We start from the raw sequence: 22,522 nt of genomic DNA, 5'->3' as shown, positions 1-22,522 counted from the left end.
TTTTAAGCTTGCTATTTCCTTTTGTCAGTTACCAAGACCATCTGTATTCTCATTCAGAGTAACGCTGGCCATCACAAAGCTGACATTATTAAAACCTTTTCAGTATATTCGCAAAATAACAGCATATACCACCACAAAATATTATGGACTAGATGGAATATACTTGTTCTGTTAAGAGCTGACTGATTTATGGATCAAATAAAACTGCAAGGAAATATAAAACGCAAACAAAATGCTTAAAAAGTACCGTTTTTTTATTTGTGCACTAAGCAAAAAAAACAGTATATCACTGCTAAAAATGTTTTTCCAGGGCACCAAGTCAGTGTAAAACATGTTTAATTGGAACATTTTCTTCATGTAGTTACATTAAGTTGGCCAGTAGTCTGTTGTAGATGCTATAGTAAAATGGCACATAGAAGTACCATGGTATTAGCATGTTTTTGTACATGCACCATGGCTATATGATATTTTGTAGTACCTTGTAATTATCACAGTGTGTGACCACCTGATACAGTCAGTATTTTGTGCAAAGAGAATCCAAAACAAACCTGTTTGCAACAACATTAATCTGAATCAAGTACAACCATTACTGGTAGTTGCACATTTGTTTTGTTTGGTAAAACATAGTATACATTTATTCAACATTTGGTAGAAAAACAAAGGCACTAGTATTTCCACATTTGGTGAATATTTCCAGTGGCAAAAATCCTCAACACTTAATTTATAAAAAATAAATGTGTTTTTTAATTTTTAAACTAGTAGTATAAAACTGGTGTACAGCAGGCAGTAAAAATACTTCAATGAAACACCATATTTGTGTTTTAAAGCTGTAACATCAAGAGATGAGGATGAAACTGCATGTGTGATAGACTGTAAAAGATACATAAATGTAGCATGAAGCTGCAATTAAAACCACAAAGAGGGAAAAAACAGTCCCAATTTACCAGAATCGCACAAATACATGTACAAAACACTTGGTGTACAATATGACACAGAAAAAAAAGATTTTTCGTTTTTAGTCCACGAATTAGAGTACTTTTCACCCTTTTTGAAACTTGAAAACACCCAATTCATTGGAATTAAATCATTCTCCTTGATTTAATTTGACTGAATTCTCCTTTTTTGTTTCATGGAGGAAAGTCAGTCATATGACTTTGGAACAGCATGAGGGATGAATATGATGACAGAATTTTAATTTTGCAGTGAGTTATCCCTTTAAGAAACCGTAACACAATACAAAAATACTTTTGCCATGCAGAATTCTACCTATTAAGAATATAAGTAGTGTGCTGGAGATTTCGTAATCTTGCGTGTTAAAATCCAAAACTAAAACAAAACAAACTGACAGAAATCTATTGGCTGATGTCAGTTTATCAGAAAATATGGCATTTTTATTTTTTTGCTATTTGGTTCCAGCAGCAAACAATGGCAGCTTTGTAAAAGCCCATTAATACACTCAGTAACTCACTTGTTTAATCTGACCTATAAAACCTGTCTCTATCAAAGCATAGGCATAAAAAATCAGCAGGCCCATTGAGATGTTTAGGAGGAAATGTCCGTAGTGCCCTACAACACAACGTGCTCACAGTTTTGAACTGTAGATCGATAGTGTTTAGTCTAACTCCTCAAGGTCTGCATTTCTTCAAGCACCCTACTTTTCCTCTTCACTCCAGTGTAGAAACAAACAAGCATGTCTCTGCGGATTTTTAGTGGTGGTAGTATGGGTGAAACAGTCTCTCAGGGGCACATATGCTAAGCGCTGAATGCGTGTGAAGCAGTAACCGGGGGAAACGGGAGGTAAAATATACCACAAAACCATCAGGGACTTCACCGAGAGCTATCTGAACCTCTGAAGGGAGTTCATGGTAATGATGTTTCTGTTGAAAAACATTACAAGAGAGGTTATTATATTATTAAAAAATTTGGGGTCATAAAGATTTTTTTTTTTATTAAGAAGTACTTTTATTCAGCAAAATGGCTAAGTGAGGCAAGAGCTGAAAATGGTACACTCCAATTTGTAAGAGCAGGAAAATGTGTGTATTTAACGCAGCCGTCCCTAGTCGAATGGAACACTAGCGGATGGATTGTTTTAAACATGAGGAACACTAGGTTATTGTTAGTGCAGTTTGATTGCAGAACAACTCCCTTTTAGGCTGTTTGTAGTATTAATAACCTTTGTTCTAAATCACGTTCTTAAAGTTAACATTAAATCAAATTTGGACATTTTTGGCTTTTAGTATGAATATGTAAGCTGTCCGTTATCTATAAGCTGTAGTGTGCTCCAAAACAACGACAAGAATTGTATTTAGAAGATACAAGCATTCAAAACTTAGTCTCTCACTTCTGCCAATATGGATCAATGATTTTGTCACTTAAACTTTGAGTAAAGAACAACTATCTACACTTCAACTTCTCATCAGATATTATGTTCAATCAAATGCGCTCTCGAATCTAAAGCGTCCCGCCCCCTACATTATGAAAAGACAGTGAATCTGCAGCTGAACTCGGTCACTGGTTCACACATTCATTGTTTTTACATGGTGAATGGCACAGAATGCACTGAAAATTGGATAGTGAATGATTCAGACAGTGTAAATATGCTTTTCATTGGGGCAAATGAAGTCTAGTTACACGTCAGTGTCACTGCTGTATTTTAAACGATATGGAGGATATTATGAGGAGAAACAGTTAGACAGACCTGGTATTAGAAACAGCACTGGTCATTACATATTAAGTCTAAAAGGGGAATTATTACACTTTTGCTCTCATAAGCTGTCAAATGTGGCTTTACTGAGCTCAGCGGCTCTGGCTGAGCTGAGAAGATAAAATAAATGCTATTGGCTATTTTAAAAAAGGGGAGGAGTTGCTCGATATTGTCTTCCTGTTTGTGGAAATTATGTCAACACCTACATGATTCAAGACACTTCAGTGAGCCTTTAAAGGGATAGTTCACCCAAAAGTAAAATTTAATTTTAGTGAAAGTTATTTACTCACCTTTAATTTTTTGTAAAGTTTCTTTGTTGAGTACTGACAAATTTTTTTTTGTTTGGGTGAACTATACCTTTAACAATTTTTATTTGCATATTTTTCACATCTGCTTTAATAAACATTGGCTATGTTTCTGTTTTTTTCCATCATGATTGATTCTACTAGTGACTGCTTGCGCTTAGGTCCTTATCACATTTTGCATTTACTGTATTTTTTGATCAAATACAAATACAAGCTTGGTGAACATTAAAGATTTCTTTCAGAAACTTTAAAAATCTTACCAACCCCAAACTTTTAAATGGTATATATATATTATATTATATCATTAGAGCATTGTGAATAGTTTTTTTGTGATTAGTGAGTGTTGAATGCAGTAGAAACACATTACAAGTTCTAAACACTTACTTTATTTCTCATTGCTCTAAGTAGGTCTCTCACAGAGTTTCCTTTATATGTACGAAATTTCCTAAGATCTGCCAGATAGAAAACGGTTCATATTAGACATGCACATTTATAGACATGAATAAACATGATTGAAACATTGTTCATTTCATACATCAAAACATTCCACATTTTATTCAATATTTCTATAAAATTCTTTAAGAAGCAGTGCTTACCAGCCTGCAGTGGTGCCGAGATGTGCATCCTCCAGTTGGTTCTTACGACAGACCTGCCCGAGTTCTCCAGACGGGCCACTATAGCGCTGTCTGCCGGCTCCTTCTCTATTCTGTCACTGACATCCTGTAGCCAAAGAATGAATTCACTTTCTCACTATACCCTTCAACACACTTCACAGAACACGCACAAACACACACCTGAAAGAACTGCAGTTGTTTCTCTGGACTCCAGAAGAAGGGATGTTTGAGGATGGACGCAGCTGAAGGACGGGTCTCTGGTTCTGCACTGATCATCTGCTCAATCAGATCTCTGCCAATCACGTCCTCTACAAACAACAAAACAGCCATGAAACCATTAAAGGGATGGTTCACCCAATAATGTAAATTATGTCATCATTTACTCACCCTTATGTTGTTCCAAACCTGTAAGAGTTTCTTTCTTCTTTTGGACATAAACAACATGAGGGTGAGTAAATAATGACATCATTTTTTTGTATGCATACAAATAAGTTAAACATTTATTAAACCTAACCAATACCTAAAATGGATCAATAATATTTTGAAAATACAAAATTTGTATTATTCATTGCAATGGCTGATTTTAGAATTGATTTATTGAAGGGGTCTTATTTCGTTTTTTTTTTTTTTTTTAGATTTTCAACCTTCTTTAGTTTGTAATGTTGCTGTTTGAGCATAAAAAAATGACTGCAAAGTTACAAAGAAAAAGTCCAGTTTGTGAACTCCCCAAAAGCCTTAAGTTTAGTCTTGAGTTTTCTTTCTGGAATGTACATGTCACATTATTCCTCATTTAAAAAATTTCTGCCCAAGTTATATGCAAAAATTGGGCAAGGCCTGGTTGAGTTGCATTAGTAATGAGAGAAACTAGCTTTTTTACGGTAAAGGCATGACGTTTTCAAAACTCGCTCGAAGTGGTGGACCAATCAAAACACACAGAAACTAGCTTTTTTACGGTAAAGGCATGACGTTTTCAAAACTCGCTCGAAGTGGTGGACCAATCAAAACACACTGGCCCAGCTGACCAATCAGATTCAATTGGTCGGCTGAACCGATAGGATCAGTGTATGGAAGGAGGGGCTTCATAGAGACCGGAACTAAACAGGGATGCATTTCTCAAAAGCATCGTTAGCCAACTATGGTCAAAAGTTTCGTTGTTTGTTATCAACATAGTTCAACAAATCTGTTTTGCCAAACCATAGTTGCAATGAACATTTGCAAACAGCATCGCAAAGTTTTGTAGTTGGAGTGACAGCTCTCAACCTGTGGTTAGAAGCCCAGTTTCTTGTTTGAATGACATCTGGACTTTATGAACTTTATTTAAGATATGTATTTCAATTAATCATAAAATAGCCCTGATATGTCACTAGACATTAATAAATCATGTTCATTTCAAATACTTATATCACTGACAACAGTAGTCCGGCCAGGATATTGTCATTTAAAAGTTGCTGTTGCAGTCCTCAACTGATGTTGATGTTGACATGTTGTGCTTTGGCCTGAAGGTCGGCCCTCCACCTATCTACCAATCACAAAGTCAGTAGTGTTTCGGCATCCGGGTTGCCAGATCTGCTCTAGTTACCACAACTGCAGCTACAAACGTACCTGCTGGATCCTGCAGCCTATCTGGCAACCTCGAGTCAGGGGGGAGGGGGAGGGGGATACACCTGCAGTACCAGTTTTGGCCACAATCTTACATACACTTCCTTTAATAAATCCTTATCTTAAACAAAATATTTAATGACATTCAATTACAATCAATATAATTTATTTTCAATACATACAAATATAATTTGTGTCTTTTAGATTGTCAAGAGATTTAAAGCACCATTTCTGAAGAGTGTGCATGTGCCTACGTGCTCTAGTATGCATAAACAAACCTATGATTGAATCTGGAAATAAAGCCAAATAACTGTGAAAATGTTATTGTTAATGTTATCCACCAATGTGTGACATTATTAACCAATATGGTTATATGACAAATTTGCGATAATACGGTTTCGTCGTGACTAGCTTGTTGATTTCTTCAGTGATACATCATACTATAGTGGTTAAAGGGTTACTTCAGTGATTAGCATATGGCTTTGTATCAGTAGAAACCCTGGAGTATACTCGAATGATTATGCTTCCCCCCCTCATATCCCCCTGAGACAAGAGATGCATTTTATTTCTGTAAAAATCAGATTTTTTGGCCAGAGGCTAAAGACGACAGCCAGTAGTAGGAGCTATTTCCGCATGTTTTCAACCCGCGCATGGTGGCTGGGATCGCACTCACAGCTCACCTCGGGCAGCTGCAGGCATTCATGTATCAACTTATCAAATTAATTTCTATGAAAGTTAAGCTTCCAAGGGCATGAACTGAAAATGCGGCAGACTGAACACACGCGGCTAATGTATGCCGCGGACGCGATTACAAGAGCTCATCAGCTCATTCATCACGATGAATGTAATCTGACTCCTGCAGCATTTTGGGCTGTGACACTCCCTCAGCGGCTAAATCACATTACATTGAACAGACACGTTCAGTTTTTAATTGTAGTCTGTTCTCTAAATGAACTGATTGTATGAAAATGAACGCAGTGGACAAGTGATCCAGTAGCAGTGGTTTTGGGAGTGGCCTCACAGGGCAGCGAAGCAAGTGCATTCTGGGAGTTGTTGTCTCTCATCCCCATGAGACAAAAATACATTTTCTGTGTTTTCTCAGTCTAGAAAGCACCCAATAAAAAAAAAATCACATTTCTACTACATTAATGACCAAGTTTAAATACAGAGTTACGCTGTTGTATGAGATAAGCGTTATTGAAAGAATGTGGAAATAAGTGTTTGGAAAAATCATGCATGCAAAAAAAATGCATGAAAAGCATGAAAGCCTATGTAGTAGACCCCAAAAACAAAATCAAGACTTTGAAAAAGGGCACAATAGGTCCCCTTTTAAAAACCATTTCTTAATCAGCCAAAAACATTCTTCATGTGGACATTTGTTCATTAGCTGTACACTTCTGAAAAAGAGAGAATAAAAGAACATTAAAGCATGCACACAAACCATGTATATCCTCCATAAAGTGGTCGAGGTTATAGGCTCCAGTGAGGATATTAGATTGACGCCGCAGAGTGTCACCAAACGGATGCTGTCCTTTGGACGTCACATAATAAAACACACATCCGGCAGAAAATATGTCCACTGCACTCGTCTACAGAGATAAAAATGGAGGCAAAAAGAAACAATGCAATGAATTGCAATGGAAAATATGAATATATCTTATGTTTTTAAAATCCAGTCCACCACAGTATCTGTTTTTTAAACTCAATGTGTGACGCATGTGTTTGTATGCAAGTCGTACAGGGTTCCCTTTTGGTGCATTTATGAGTAATTCAGGGGCAATCCAGCCTTCGGTTCCTGGTATTCCAGAGCGTAGGCTGAAACTATGGCGACCATCTGGAAGCTTTTTACACAAGCCGAAATCTGAGATCACCGCCCGGACTCGACCCAATGCCCCCGGGAGAGAGAGCAAAATATTCCGTGGCTTTAAATCCCTGTGAACTAAGAACGAGAGGGTCACGTAATTACAAATGACAGTGGGTTGCATATATGCCGTCACCATCTAGTTACTCATTTAATAAACATCAGTGAAATGCAACACTAGCATCTGCAACTATAATGCATTTTTAATGTAGTTACAGGAAGGAAGTTTTGGCATTATTGCTATGACAACAGGTGACTCACCGATGTTGAGGGAGTGAAGGTGAGCGAGGCCACACATCGTCTGGTCCAGCAGAGACACTGGGTTAAGGTTTGAGTAAGGACAGCTTGGGTCTTCCACATACTACATACAAAAACAGAAAAAAACAGATCAGAGTGCATGAAAACAGACCTGTTGTGATTATACAGCTGAAAATACAGCTGATTATACAGACCAAATTGAATACTGAAAATGTGATTATACAGTCAGAAAATAAAGATTAACAATACTATTGTATTAGTATATCTTATTCTTTATCCCCCCCACACACACACACCTGCTGGAGTGTGGCGGCACATAGCTCTATGGCTATGTACGTGAACTGTCTGTCCCGCTCTGTGCAGAAGTAACGGATGACGTTGGGATGCTCGTCTGATTCACGGAGGAGCTGAACCTCTCGCTCTGCAAATTCTACACACTCCGGAAGGATACGCTTTACCGCCACACGCCGACCATCAAAATGACCCCTGTGTGCACAAAACCAGTGAATTCAGGGTAAGGATTGGAACAACCTTCCAATAAAACCAGTGAACAAAACCAAAATGCTCAATTACAAAAACTTAAAGGGGTACTTCACTGCTTTCAATACAAATTGGCCACCTATGCAATCAAATTGCATTTTAATTGTTTTATTAGATTTTTAAAATGATGCTCAAATGCTGTCTGCCTTGCTTTAGTAGGAAATACTTCTAAGCAAACTTTTAGTTATACGGGTATCCACTTGTATTGTTCATGGGTGCAAGAATTCAAAGAGTAAATGTTTTGTGGAAATGAGTTACTTTCGAGTTCCAGTGAAGGATCCAGAGCACTGTAGGCAGTGGCTAAATGCCCTTTCACGCCGGATGCGTAACGAAAAAGTGAAGCGAATAAGCAAATATTTTGCATGCAAATATTTGGGTCAAAACCATTAACATCAGACGCGACACGAATTTGCGACGTTTCAGAGCTCCAACATTCCAAAACATTGGCAGCGACAGCTGAGAAAACACTGACACTTCATCATTCAGTGAAGACGAGTTTTCATTTTATTTAAAAGACCGAAAAGAAGGTTTTTGGGTGCACCCAGTCTTAAAGAACAGGGAGTCTGAAGGGGAGTATGCTAATCTTGTACAGGAGCTAAAAATTATCATGGCCTGTTCGTATCATGGTCCTTCCGTGGGACAATTTGAGGAGCTCATCCCAGACAGCAGTGCATCTAACGAGACAAACACACACTTCAGGGAATCAATCGATCCGGAGCAGATGTTTCCAGTTGAGTTACAATGTAAAGATATCAATGCCACAAACTTACTGATGATAACACATTAACTTTCCATAGTCGTGGACAAAAAGTTTAGTGGAAAAAAAAGAAAAAAAGATACATCAAAAGGTTAAGTTATTGCTGTCTGTAGCATACATTGGGCAAACACAGCTGCAGCTGTACAGCTTTAACTAGAACTACAGTTGTAATTTCATGAGAAATGCCATACCTGGCAACGGTTAATGTTGAGTGAATAGCTTGTGACATCAACTGGTCATTTCGTGATATTTGTTTCCTTGTATGTGATTGGTTGAATTTGTTTCTGTCGCCGCTAGAGTAAAAAAAAAAATCGACATCGGGAAAAAAAAAAAAAGTAGTTTTTTCGCCCCAGCACATTTGTGTTCAGTGCGGAAGTGCTCATTACACAAACAGCTGGTCAAAAAATAAAAACAATGGGCAAATTATTTGTGCATCAAAATTTTGCGTCCAGTGTGACCTTAAAGGACCTTAAGGACCTTAAAGGCTGCAAAGAATCGTAAATAAAGACAAAACGGAAAATATAAAACACGTCCATGCTTGTAGTCAACATTTCAAAATGGATGACCACGAACACAGGCCAAACAGAGGGGGAAAACTGAAAGAAACTGCAGTTCTGTCCTTTTCGCTTTTGTCCGTCACGTACAGGTAAGAAAGCTGTTGCCATAGTGCTCCATTTTCACCATGAGGCTGCTAATAGAGTAGACGTAGGATACAATTTTCAGTGATAAACCTACTCTTACACTAACTGTTCTGTTAATAACCCTCCATCGATCCAACAAAGTGCAGAAGTATAATCTGCAGTTTTGACCGAAGCCCTTGAGCCCATATAAACATAATTTCTCAGCCCAGGTAACACTGAGAACGAGTAAACATTGTTAATTTACATAAACACTACTGACATTGTGACAATAGTAGGTTTACATTGCCAAAGTTAAACTTTAACTTAACAACACAGTATAAGCAAACTAGCATCACAATCCATGAAAACCCACCGGAACACAAAGGTTCCCGCCGTCCCATGGCCCAACACCTCAGCAGGACTGTAAGAGATTTTACCAACTTCCACAACGTCATGTTGTTCATCTGAAGAATACGAACACATAAATAACAGTGCTATGTACTGGAGAAAGAGCTAAGAAATTATACATCCGACATTAGTTACTCACTTTAAAAACACACAATTAACTAAAATTTGCATTATAGTGAATAACATATAGGTTTGTAAATTAAATAAACTGCTCATTAGATAAATAGAAAAAACAAAATGGGCCTCACTCACGAAATACAAGCAGAACTATTTTTTCATGTAAACTATTTGTAAAATCCTTCTTATAATCAGGCATAGAAACCAACAATTTAATAAAGGATAGCTATACTTGGATTTAATTGTATTTACACATAAATTAGTTGTTGTGTTTCATTAATGAGGCTCAGTACAATAGATTCCGTACTCTGTGATTGGCCAATTGTTGTTATTGGGGCGGAGTCTTTGCTTGAGAATGGCCGTGTTTGATTGGATGAAACAGAACTAGTCTTCTCTGAATTGCTGTTGTTGTTGTAGGATGATGTTGAGGGTTCTGTGGGAGCGCTCTGATTGGTCATCCCGAGCAGAGGGTTGGAATCCACTGGCTCTTCAGACCTCTGGGATATTTTGATAGGCTGATTGAAAAGAGAACAAACAATTATTATTATTTATTTTATTCATTTTTTAAACAATTTTTTTATGTTCATTTGCTTATATTATCTATGTATCGGTCTATATATTAGTGCTGTCGATCAATTAAACAAAATACTTCATTAGTAAAAAAAAATCTGTGATTAATCCCCATTAAAACACGACATAATGCATATCTCACATGCCTCACATTATTTATGTTTATCAAAGCAAAGGAATGCAGGAAGTGCTGCACAGGCTGCTCTCGGTGCTCTTTGGTTGTGTAGGATAGTTAAGTCTAAATGCAAAAGTAGTCCAAGGCACTCGATGGGTGTATTGAGAAAGTTAAAAAGCCTTTATTTTTTCATGGCTTAAACATTTAAAAATTGGTGACAGAGACACCTACGCGTTGCGGCTTTACATGCCTTTGTCTCACACCCTGACGAAGGCATGTAAAGCCGCAACGCGTAGGTGAAAAAAGGTCACCAATTTTTAAATGTTTAAGCCATGAAAAAATAAAGGCTTTTTAACTTTCTCAATACACCCATCGAGTGCCTTGGACTACTTTTGCATTTTATTATTTATGTTTATTTAAGACTATTATACTTATTATACTTAGTAAAACTGACATTTTGGCATAATTCTGTGCGTTATTGTTTGTTGAAGTGCGAAAGAGAATCCGATTCTGGTGCACGTCTTTCTGTGCGTTGTGTGCGTGAGACAGGACATTTATAGACAGCGTGTTCTCTTGACTTCTCACTCTTAAATGATTTAAAAGCATTTACATGAATAAGAGCATGATCATATAATGATCATATAATCTATCTAGCCCAAGGATGACAGAAAAAACAGATGCTTTGTTAATTGTGTTAGATATTTGAACGTGTTAAACAGAAGAAAAAAAAATGTATCGCATGCATTAGTGTGTTAAAGTTGACAGCCCTAATATATATATATATATATATATATATATATATATATATATATATATATATATATATATGGTGTCACCACTAATGATGAATAAATGATATATTCATTAACATTATAAGGTTACTTTATATAAACACTGATACCAATTAATTCAAAAAACACTCTCTAAATCTATTACTCACCCTTTTGTTTGTTAGCAGGAAGGCAATCCATGCTCCCAGCAGCAGTGTCACCACCAGCACAGTCATGGGGTCAGAGGTCAAGGAGTCTGGCAAAACGGGGGAAGAGCTGTGCTTTGTTACCGGTGGCAACTGTAAACAAAAGATGACAAGTTTGTGCTTGACTGTTCAAAACGCTTGCAATTTCATCATGCATGAGATTTTCAACCGCCTAAATCCACTTGTTAAGGTGCTATGGACAATGTCATCTGAATCTCAATTTATTTCACAATTTCATTTAAGAATGTACAGCTCACAAATCAACTTTCATGTTAATCCCCCTTTAGCTAAATACAGCATTATTCTCAGCATAGTTTGCTACATGGAAATAGCCATTATAAACAATCCATCACAATATAAAGGTATCAGTACTATGTAAGATTTTATGCTAATATTAACTTAATAACTTAAAATTTATATTTCTCCAAAGCTATTGTATAGCTTAAAAAACTTGGAATATAGTTACATATATTTCATTTATGGCACCTTTGTTTATAGATTACTTTTATTGTCATTTTAATTTGTCCTTTTTGAAATTCTTCTGAAAAACAGCACTGTAAATATTAAACAAAATATTGTTGTTTTTTAAGTGAACTATCTCTTTAAGAGTGTGAATTATGCATTGGACTCACTGGGTGAGAGGCAGAACGGAAAGAAGAACCAGAACCTCGGGGTGGGATGACATCTCCAGAGCGCTGCAGGTTTTCTGGGAAATCTCTCAACATGGTGGTGTGAGCCACAGGAGGGACTTCATGGTGACCTACTCAGACACACACACACACACACACACACACACACACACACACACACACACACACACACACACACACACACACACACACACACACACACACACACACACACACACACACACACACACACACACACACACACACACACACACACACACACGTTGATTTTTCAGGTTTTATGGGGACATTCCATTCACAGTCTGTGCAGTATAAAGTTAATCATCCCTATTCCATCCCCTACCCCAAAATTACCCATCGCAAAAAAACTCTATATTTTTACATTCTCGAAGAACATAATTTTCTGTGATTTATTTGTAGGCTGTTTTCCTAATGAAAACCAAAAAAATATCCCACAAGGGTCAAGGATTTTGGATGTTGCCATCTTTGTGGGAACATATTGTCCTCTTAACGTAGGATATACCTAAACTACACACACACATACAAATCAAAATGTATAATTATATAATATATGCCGCTGTTTTAGTACAACAGTTTTAGGGAAGATGATTTTTGTTGTGTATCTCTTCACATTATAATCAGCTACAGTTTAAAATAAGGTTTGAGTAGTTTCGGAGATAGGAATATTAACCTCAGTCCTTAAACTACTGAACTAGAACTGAACCTTTTGGGTGTTGCAGCATTGAACGTGCATGTATCTTAAAGTACATGCTTTTAAGTATGTACATGAGCAAAATGTAGAGTGCAACATATATAAAGATAAATACGTAGTGTGTTTAAATGTTGGCCGTACCAATCAGCAGCCACTGGTTCTGCAGGGAGGTGCTGCTTCCTGGTGGATATTTCACATCAGTACTGGGTGTGATCTCACACTCGGGCCGTCCATTACCCATTGTGACGCCAGCTGTCATTGGCCCGTCAATGCGTGCAAGAGTGAGACCCTTTGGCTTCCATGGGAAAAGAATAAGGTTAATCAGAAGTAAGCTTTACTATTGGTTTTGAAAAATGGTTATCTGAACTTACCACTATTGCAACACCTTTATGCACAAGGGAGGTAGAAGCATATAGATGAGAGTCCGTCTTGCCAACATAAAGTGTGGGGCTATAAAAATATGCACAAACAAATACATAATTACATTAAAGGGGACCTGTTATGCCCTCTTTTAGAGTCTTCATTTTGTTTTTGGAGTCTACTACTATAGGCTTTCGTATATAAAAAAAACCACTTTATTTTACACATATTTTACATTGTTGCACCACCTCTCTTCCCAGACCCTTTCCCAAATGGCGCACTTGCGGTCTTGTGGACATACAATGGTCACTGATTGGCATGTCTGACCGTAGAGTTTCCCATTCGTCTTTTTAGGTTTCACAAGGGTGCTCACTTGCGCACATTTGCAGCCAATATGCGGCCTCAATGCACACTTTTGCTGAGCCTGCAAGCCTGCTCAGCAGCAGACTTTCTACCGACAGTCAAAGTGGCTTTACGTCACGAAAGTGTGGACTGAGGGGAAGACCACGAGGGCTTAGGGTTGAATTTGGGACAGGGCCTGTTCATCAGTTTAGTTCCGATCTCTATAGAGCCCCTCCTTCTGAAAAGTGCAATGTGTTTGGTTTGGTCCAGTGTGTTTTGATTGGTCAACTGCTTTGAGTGTGTTCCAGAAATGTCACCATAACCGCAAGTTTGAACACATTATTAATGCAGTTCAACCAGGCTTTGCCCTGTTATTGAGTATAACTTTGACGAGAATGAAAAAAGAAATATTGTGAATATTATGTATGTCTCTTGAAGAAAACTCAAGACTACAATCAAGGCATTTCAGAGCATTCAGAAACAGTGTGCACTTCAAGAATATCGAGAATAACTCCCTTTGAACTGGACTTTGTAACTCTGTAGAAAGTTACAAATGTTAAAAAGCATAATAGGATCCATTTAAAGTAACCACTTGATTTTATAGTTGATAAACTGGTGCAGGTATAACATCAGAACCCAGAAGTCTAATTTGCCGCTGGTTCCTTGGAGCTTTTCCTATGTGGTTTTATAATGAGTTTTTTCAGTTTATCAATAAAATAAAACCTGTGGTAAACATAATTTGACGATACTTTGACATTTTTATCTACAACGCACATATAGCACACACTCACACCATAAGATGTCTTATATTTTAAACAAAAAGAAAACTTTTATTCTAGCTTCATGCATTCCTTTTTTAGCAAAACTTAAATATGAGTAAGTTTTATAAAAATAAAATAAAACTTTGAACAAAAAGCTGAGAAAATCTAGTTTTTGTCAAAGGCTACATCTAGATCAGATTTAGAGTGATGATCAAACACAGATGGAGTAGATCGAGTTCATCAACAGCACTGCTTGCACAGTCCTATAGCTCGTCCTGGGTCGATATTTCATTCAATTACATTAGATATATGCTGTTTAATGTTGATGATCACGTTATTTTACATATGTATATCTGCTTACATACGATCGCTTTTTTTGTTGTTGCGTCTCCGTTGCCTGTGTTTTGATCTGAAGATTCTGTACTCATTCAGAAGATGCGTAATAGCACGCCCTAGTGTCTAACAGTGAAAACCCGAAAAATTGTATTGTTTGGGATGGAAGTGTTTTTCCACAAATAACAGAAAATTGTGTGTTTGGCGGGGAAAGAGTAAAGAGTGTGCGTGCGGAAATATGCTTTGGACTGGGTGAAAAGGCAGGCTTTATTATATACATAAATCGGAGAAAAAAAACAAAAACAAAAAAACCATTATAAAACCCCATAGGTATATATTGAAGGACCCAGCGGCTTCCGACTTCCAGGTTCTGATGTTATAACTGCACCACTCTATTGCCTTGATCAGTTACATAGAACAAAGAAAGTCATACAGGTTTGGAGCGAAATGTTGAATAAATGATGATAAAATTGTATGGTGACCTATCCCTTTAAATAAATGTTTTTTTGTTTTTTTTAAGACATTGTAAAATTGTCTTACACTAGCTGAGTCTTTGTGCTGTGGTTCTCCTTTGTGAACTGGTAGGCCCACTTCATGGTTTGGGACTGTGTGTTTTCTGCAGTGAAGGTCAGGTAACGGAGGGTTTCTGTCGCAACTGTCAGGTGAGGAGCTCGCCGCAGACTGTCCTGACTCCATAAGTAAAACCCTGCCACTGGAGAATCAAACTTCTGCATCCACAAGACCTCACCAGAGTCCCGATCCACCGTAACCACTAGGCCGTCCCCACTGGATGCAAAGTGTGACATCTCTGTGATACACAGACACACACAACCATGATGAAATTGAAAAACACACCCTTTCACAAATTCAATAGAATGCCTTATAAAATCTGTGCATGTGTGGTGAGGAACCTACTGTATTCATATTTTTTGTCATCGTAGAGAGGAGCGGAGTAGTCATTGTAGGTGGCATTCCAGCGGAGTTCCTGAGTCTTTGTATCATACATTGTGATCATATATTCTGCAGACATATGTGCATACATGCATCACATGAGTTTGGGTCAGTAAGTTTTTTTTAATGTTTTTGAAAGACGTCTCTAATGCTCACTGAAGCTGCATTTATTTGATTAAAAATACAGTAAAACTGTAATATTGTGAAATATTATTATTTAATATAATTATTTTCTATTTGATTATACAACCCCATTTGCAGAAAAAAAGTTGTAACATTTTTATAAAGCAATAAAATCAAGAATCTATGATTTGTTAATTTTTTTAATCTTTATTTAACTCACAAAAATACAAAGAAAACATTTACAATGTGTGGCAGCTCTGAATTTTCAGCGTCATTACTCCAGTCTTCAGTGTCACATGATCCATCAGAAATCATTCTAATACGACGATTTTCTGCTCAAGAAACTTTTCTTATTGCTATCAATGTTGAAAACAGCTGTGCTGCCAAATTATTTTAATATGTTAATATTTTTCTTCTAATATTTTTACTGAATATTGTCACCTTCACAGCCACCTTTAATCAATTTAATGCATCCTTGTTGAATAAAAGTATTAATATGAATAATATATAATATTAATATATATTTTTTAAATCAGTAAAGTACTGTTTTTACTAAATCATTGATTAAAAAAAACAACCTTGGTGAGCATAAGAAACTTCTTTCAAAAACAATAATGTTACATTGCAACTAGAATGCATTGCAACTATATATATGTTAAAATGTATGTTATATATATTGGATATAAATAAATAAATCTTTAAAAATACTATATATGTAACAGGCATAATCTGACAGTCATGCGTGTGTGGCATTATAAGACAAGGTGCATATATGTGCGTTCAGACCTGTGCGACCAATGTACAGCAGAGGGGCAGAGGGGCAAATGGAGTCTGAAGAGGAGGTGCTCAGACTTGTCTGTTTTTCACCTGTCTGAGGATCAACCACAAACCAAGTGTCCTGTTTTTTACCTGGGAATGAACACAGTACAATAAATAAGAAAACACAAGGGTATGCAGATTGTGACGTTTCACATTTTATAAATGTGGTTCCCACGCCCTTTAATGCTACCAAGTCTATGCAAACACTCACAACAAGCTATTCCAGCCTATTAAGTTGGTCAGAAAAATTAAAAGTATGTCTTTTAGGACATTTTGGCCCCTATTTTAATGATCTAAGCGCATAGTATAAAGCACACGGCGCAAGCGCTCTTAGGGCGTGTCTGAATCCACTCTTGCTAGTTTAACACGCCAGGCGCAAGGTCTAAAAGGGTAGTACCTAGTCTCTTAATGAGTCATGGGTGTCATGAGTCTCATTTCTCATTCCCTTTAAAGTCCCAGTGAACGGGAAGTAGCAAGTGAGTTTTTCTTCAGTGCTGTGACGTATTTCCAAGTAAAACGGAATATTGAATAGAGGGCAGGGTTTTACTTCACCAGGTTGGAGGGGTGTGGTGAAGCATTTTCAAACCCAAGCCGTCAAACTGGCATCATCTGAGAAGGAACGCCGTTTCCAGACTCGAAGTTACTTTTCAGATTTTGATTAAAGATTACCGCCACAAACAATTTTTGTATAAAATTGCATGGACTAATTGTTTACTCTAAGACCTGTAATATGTGCTAACAAAGTAAATAGTGTCAATTTAGACATCATGAGGACTTAAAAGCCAGTTGCGCTTGCCTTACACCATGGCGGATTCACTCTTTACATGGAGGAATTTGTGAGTGGAAAGACTGAACGCTTCTCCAGATAGGAATAATTTTATTTTTAATGTTTGAAAATGTTTGTGTGCTGCAGCGCATCCCTGTGTGTGTAATAAGCAGAGTGTGTGAGTGTTGTGCACCCGCCTATATAGGTGCATATTAGTAACAAGCCCTTTAAATAACAAAAAATACTGCGACCCAAAAAAACTACTCTTTTGAGTTGCTTCAAAATAGCAAAGGGCCAACAACTATGTGCCTGAACACACCTCGTTTTGCTGCCTTTGCTATTTAAATAACGTGGCGCTGGACGTGAAAATGATAACTGCGTTGGGTTGAAATTAGCAAAAAACATTGGCGTTGCGCCGGGTACAACTGCGGCGGGTGTATGATAGGGACAAACATGTTTGCCGTTACCCGTGTAGAGCACTCCATCGGAGCTCCTGCAGGGAGAAGACTGGACCAGCTCTGGAATAGTGAACGGGAGTTTCTGCAGAGAACATTCATAGAAATGAGTTTGAACTGTCTCACAGTCTCAGACAAACACATTCGCAGGCCTGCCCGTGAGACTCACCATCAGACCCTCTTTGTGCTTGCCTCCTAAAACATACAGACTGCCATCATTGGGATCCGGTAAAAAGCCTGGCCTACAAAATTTAAAAAATAAAAATAAAATAACAAGTGAGTATTACATAAGCGAATGGAGCCTGCCTTGCTTAAGCAATGTCATTGATAAAGGATTGTTGTTTCAGAAAAGGTTATTACAATTTGATGAAAGACTAAAAAGACAAACAATTATTTACCAAGAACAAGCAAGGGTCAGTTTTGACACACACATTATCGTTTAAGCGGTTGGGGTCAGATAATGTTACTTTTTTTTTTTTTTTTTTTTTTTTTTTTTTTTACATATTATGTATTTATAATGTTATAATACATTTTAATAATGTTCTTTTGAACTTTATATTCAAAAAAATCATAGGACATTTAAAAAAAAAAAAAAAAAAAAAAAAATTCCTATGATTTTTCTATGATTTCCTATGATTTTTAAAAAATCATAGGACATTTTTTTGGATAGTTTCCACAGAAATATTAAGCAGCAAAATTGTCTTCAACTGCGATAAATCAGCATATTAAAATGATATCTGAAGGATCATGTGACAATGAAGACTGAAGTAAGGATGCTGGAAATCCAGCTTTGCCATCACAGGAATAAATTACATCTTAAAATATATTACAATAAAAAAACTGTTATTTTAACTTGTAATAATATCTCACAATATAACTGTTTTACTGTATTTTTGATCAAATAAATGCTGAGCAGAAGGGACTTCTTTCAAAAACATTAAAGAGACCTACAGGCTCCAAACTCGTTTCTGAATCTTTTCAACACTTACTCTTGGAAATATGTAGGAACTTGTATGATGGGATCTAGGAGAGAGAGAGAGAGAGAGAGAGAGAGAGAGAGAGAGAGAGAGAGAGAGAGAGAGAGAGAGAGAGAGAGAGAGAGAGAGGGGGGGGGGGAGGGGGGGTGAAATTGTTATGGAAGTTTTTTGGCAAATATAAATATATTACACTACTTTTAAAAATGTCAAATATGTCATGTTTGTAACCACAAAAACCTGTTTACTTTAAACACTTGCTACAAAACAGCACTAGAACAACATGATCATATTCTTTCTGTTATCACTTGTCATAATGTGTGTATACACACACACGTTTGTTTTTGTGACATATGGGGACATTCCATAGGCGTAATGGTTTTTATACCGTACAAACCGTATTTTCTATCCCCTTACACTGTCCCTGCCCTTAAACCTACCCATCACAGGAAACATTCTAGATTTTTTCTTTCTCAAAAAAAACTCATCCTGTATGATTTTTAAGCATTTTGAAAAGTGAGGACATGGCCAATATCCTCATATTTCACCCTCTCCTTGTAATACCTATGTTATACCCATGTCATTATACCCATTTGTGTCCTCATATGTCACAAAAACATGCCCGCCCACACACACACACACACACACACACACACACACACACACACACACACACACACACACACACACACACACACACACACACACACACACACACACACACACACACACCTTCCTTCAGTGTCCATTTGATGTCTCCTGTCTGTTTACTGATGGCATGCAGACTTCCATCCAGTGTAGAAACAAAGAGCAGAGACTCAGGGAGTGAGACTGAACTTCCTCCCTCACACTGAAAGAGAAACCAGTAAAACACCTGCAGATATCAGACTATTTAAAACTAAATGCTACCTGATATGTAGCCAGAAATACCCATAATGTGTGTTCTCTTAAGAGTGAGTGTGTGTGTGTATTTGCATGCAGGTTTGACTATTAAAATAATTTAGCTTTAAATCTAACAATGTCAACATGTCTGTAAGAGCTAGAGTAAGAATGAATGTCATTATTTAAGTAAACCATTGTGTCTATAAGATTCAGGGGTTTGTGTGTTTGAGAGCACAGTTAACAAACAACGGCTATTAACCAGGATATCCTTCTTCATAGTCGTTAAAGACACTCCTATATTTACCAAAAACTGCCTAACATTACACAGCTGAGAAAGTGTGGACAAGCAAAGAGTCAATATCACTCAACTTCACATCTTGTATTCCCTTTTTTTTTTGCCCTGGCTCTGAATAACATATTTTTTTTAACCTTATTACATATTCAGTTAATTACTGTAAAATATCCATCTGACACCACTTGGTGTCCATTCATCCAGTAACGTTTGTAGAACATTTGTGCAAAATGATCTGGTCTCAATAACATTCTCAAAATCATCTTAGCATAAAATCCTGAATTTTTTGTTGGATGTTCGTTTAATATATATATATATATATATATATATATATATATATATATATATATATATATATATATATATATACATGTTACTGCTTGTTTTCTGAACGTTAGTAAAACATTCCACCCTGTAATGTAGGCCTTAATATGACGTAGAACTTACAAAAGTGTTGGAAAAACTTGCTCCACTAAAACACACCAGTATAAAAGGTATCAAATGTACTTTTAGGAGGTCATTATTAAGCTAATGATTATATATTTGAGGGGATATTTTACATTTAGAATAACTGATGCTGAGGGCACGAAAACAGTGATATTTATTCACACGGAAACCTTCAAACGTGCCAGTCAGTGATTAAAATAAATTATCATATTTCAGCACCTAACTTAACACTGAACACTCTTTTTTTCCACGGATGATAGCAACTCTTGTTATAACACATGCACCCGCCCTGGGAACAATGCATAATGGATTGCGCGAGCTCTCCAGTACAAGCCTATTAAGCGCGCTCCCATGAAGGCCTCGTGCCCAGGTTCGGGTTATTTGACACTATTGTAAGAAGACAAACAGAAATGAGCTTAAAGAACTCAATTAGTATGGTGTGCTTCCAACTCCTTCCAAACTTTTTGCTTGGAATGGATCACACACACACACACACACACACACACACACACACACACACACACACACACACACACACACACACACACACACACACACACACACACACACAATGATATCCGATTCACGTAATGAATAATTTGTGAACAGATTATTTTCAATGATCTGAACAAACCATTCACAAATCGTTTGTAAATTACTCGACTGTTCGGAATGACTTTGTTCGGGAATAAAACCATAAGCAGAATTTTTTTTTTTTTACTTATAATTTTGACTTTTCAATATTATATACATTACAAAAATTCTAATTTCTGAAAAAAATGCCATTAGATACAGCAAATAGTTAGTAGAACACTTATTAAATGCAACCAGTACCAAAATCAAAATCATAATTATCAAAAACATTACAAAAGTGCAGTGCAGGACTTCTAGGGAGGCTTTTGAGTGATAACCTTTTTTTACAGTCTATGGTGATAACTAGAGTGAATAGGGTTTGTGAACCGATTCGTTCAAACGAACCGTCCTAATGAACCGATTCGCCTAAATAATCTGGCACACATTTTATTATTATTGATGGTAATAATAATTTTATGACTATAATAATACTAATACAAATAATAATAAAATCTTTATGATTCTGATTTATTTCTTATTTCTATTATTTTTAATTATCATTCCAGGAACCCCCAAAGTACCCCTCCTCTGCGTAGCGTATCCAAAAATAGATCAACACATATCACTGTCCTCATGCATTCCCTGTGGTGACCAGCAACATAAAGTGGTAAACATGAGATTAATTTTCCCGATTTTACCTGTGACACGATTCCTGCGACGCTGATCAACAGCAGCCGCAGCAGCATCTGTCTCCAGTCCATCATTGTCTCCCTGAATCTGGTTAAAGTTGCGGCGTGTTCTCGGTCCGTGTCAGTAAATATACACTAAGGTCGAACGGGTTCCAAAATCCTCCAACAAAACGCCATTTTCACGTAGTGTCGGGAAAACCTCACAGCGACATACTCTATCACTTACAGTACTGTTACGGTTCAGCATATGTCTGTGACATGCCAGGCAACTGATCCTGTAATAAAATAACAAATATTGCACATTTCCGCGTTGGGACGGAACTGGTGATGTCACTCAAACCAAACAGCCTACAGTAGAAAACTAGAAGGCACGGCCATGTTTCTTTGATTGACAGCTCGTTTGACCAATGCTGTCTCGCTGCGGTGAGTTGAAAGGCGGAGTTTCGAGAAAACTGGATGTCATTTTAAAACACGTGGAACAATAACAGTTTGGCTCTGACAATTGATGACAACAGGGCTTGTTGTGTTTATTTTTTCTTTTCCTTTCGAAGTTCAAAATAGAATATTCTCTCTGCTTATTAAGTGGGCAAAAGAAAGTAATTGATTGATCGCTTTATTTTCTACAATTTTAGTATCGGATTTAACAGAACCTCACGTAAAATAACAATGAAACAATGCACTTTTTTGTTTAGTCATTTTTTCCCAATGTGGTCACACTGAACAATTAGTAGAGAACCGAATTGAATAAAGCACATAGATCGATAATGTAAAATAGACGGGGGCTAGTTGGGATGATCTTTATTCCAGTATTTTCATCGTTTATTTTTAAGTCAATATGTGTGTAGTAGTCTTACATTAAACTGTAAAGCACTTTTAATTAAAACAATAAGGATGTAAAAAGGTAACATAAAATATAAAATAATTATTATGACCAACAAATAACTGGTAA

General features: G+C 36.9%; 1 protein-coding gene across 1 annotated transcript; it reads right to left on the bottom strand.

Annotated features, from left to right (window-relative positions):
* Positions 1 to 243: 243 nt before the first annotated feature.
* Positions 244 to 21,912, bottom strand: ern2 (endoplasmic reticulum to nucleus signaling 2). Its single transcript, XM_067442113.1, has 22 exons — positions 21,583 to 21,912; positions 19,423 to 19,540; positions 18,706 to 18,739; positions 17,886 to 17,958; positions 17,729 to 17,801; positions 16,463 to 16,585; positions 15,518 to 15,622; positions 15,143 to 15,410; positions 13,178 to 13,256; positions 12,948 to 13,101; positions 12,077 to 12,204; positions 11,409 to 11,537; positions 10,091 to 10,298; positions 9,632 to 9,722; positions 7,638 to 7,827; positions 7,345 to 7,444; positions 6,962 to 7,161; positions 6,664 to 6,811; positions 3,804 to 3,931; positions 3,606 to 3,729; positions 3,394 to 3,461; positions 244 to 1,877 (listed from the first exon to the last, which is right to left on the bottom strand). The coding sequence occupies exons 1-22, from the start codon at positions 21,646 to 21,648 to the stop codon at positions 1,707 to 1,709; spliced, it is 2,778 nt and encodes a 925-aa protein (XP_067298214.1). The 5' UTR covers positions 21,649 to 21,912; the 3' UTR covers positions 244 to 1,706.
* Between the last annotated feature and the right edge of the window lie 610 nt (positions 21,913 to 22,522).

Source organism: Pseudorasbora parva, chromosome 4, assembly GCF_024679245.1.
Source record: "Pseudorasbora parva isolate DD20220531a chromosome 4, ASM2467924v1, whole genome shotgun sequence".
Classification (NCBI taxonomy): Eukaryota; Metazoa; Chordata; class Actinopteri; order Cypriniformes; family Gobionidae; genus Pseudorasbora; species Pseudorasbora parva.
The sequence above is the reverse complement of the archived record's forward strand: the minus strand, read 5'-3'. Positions and strand labels throughout refer to the sequence as shown.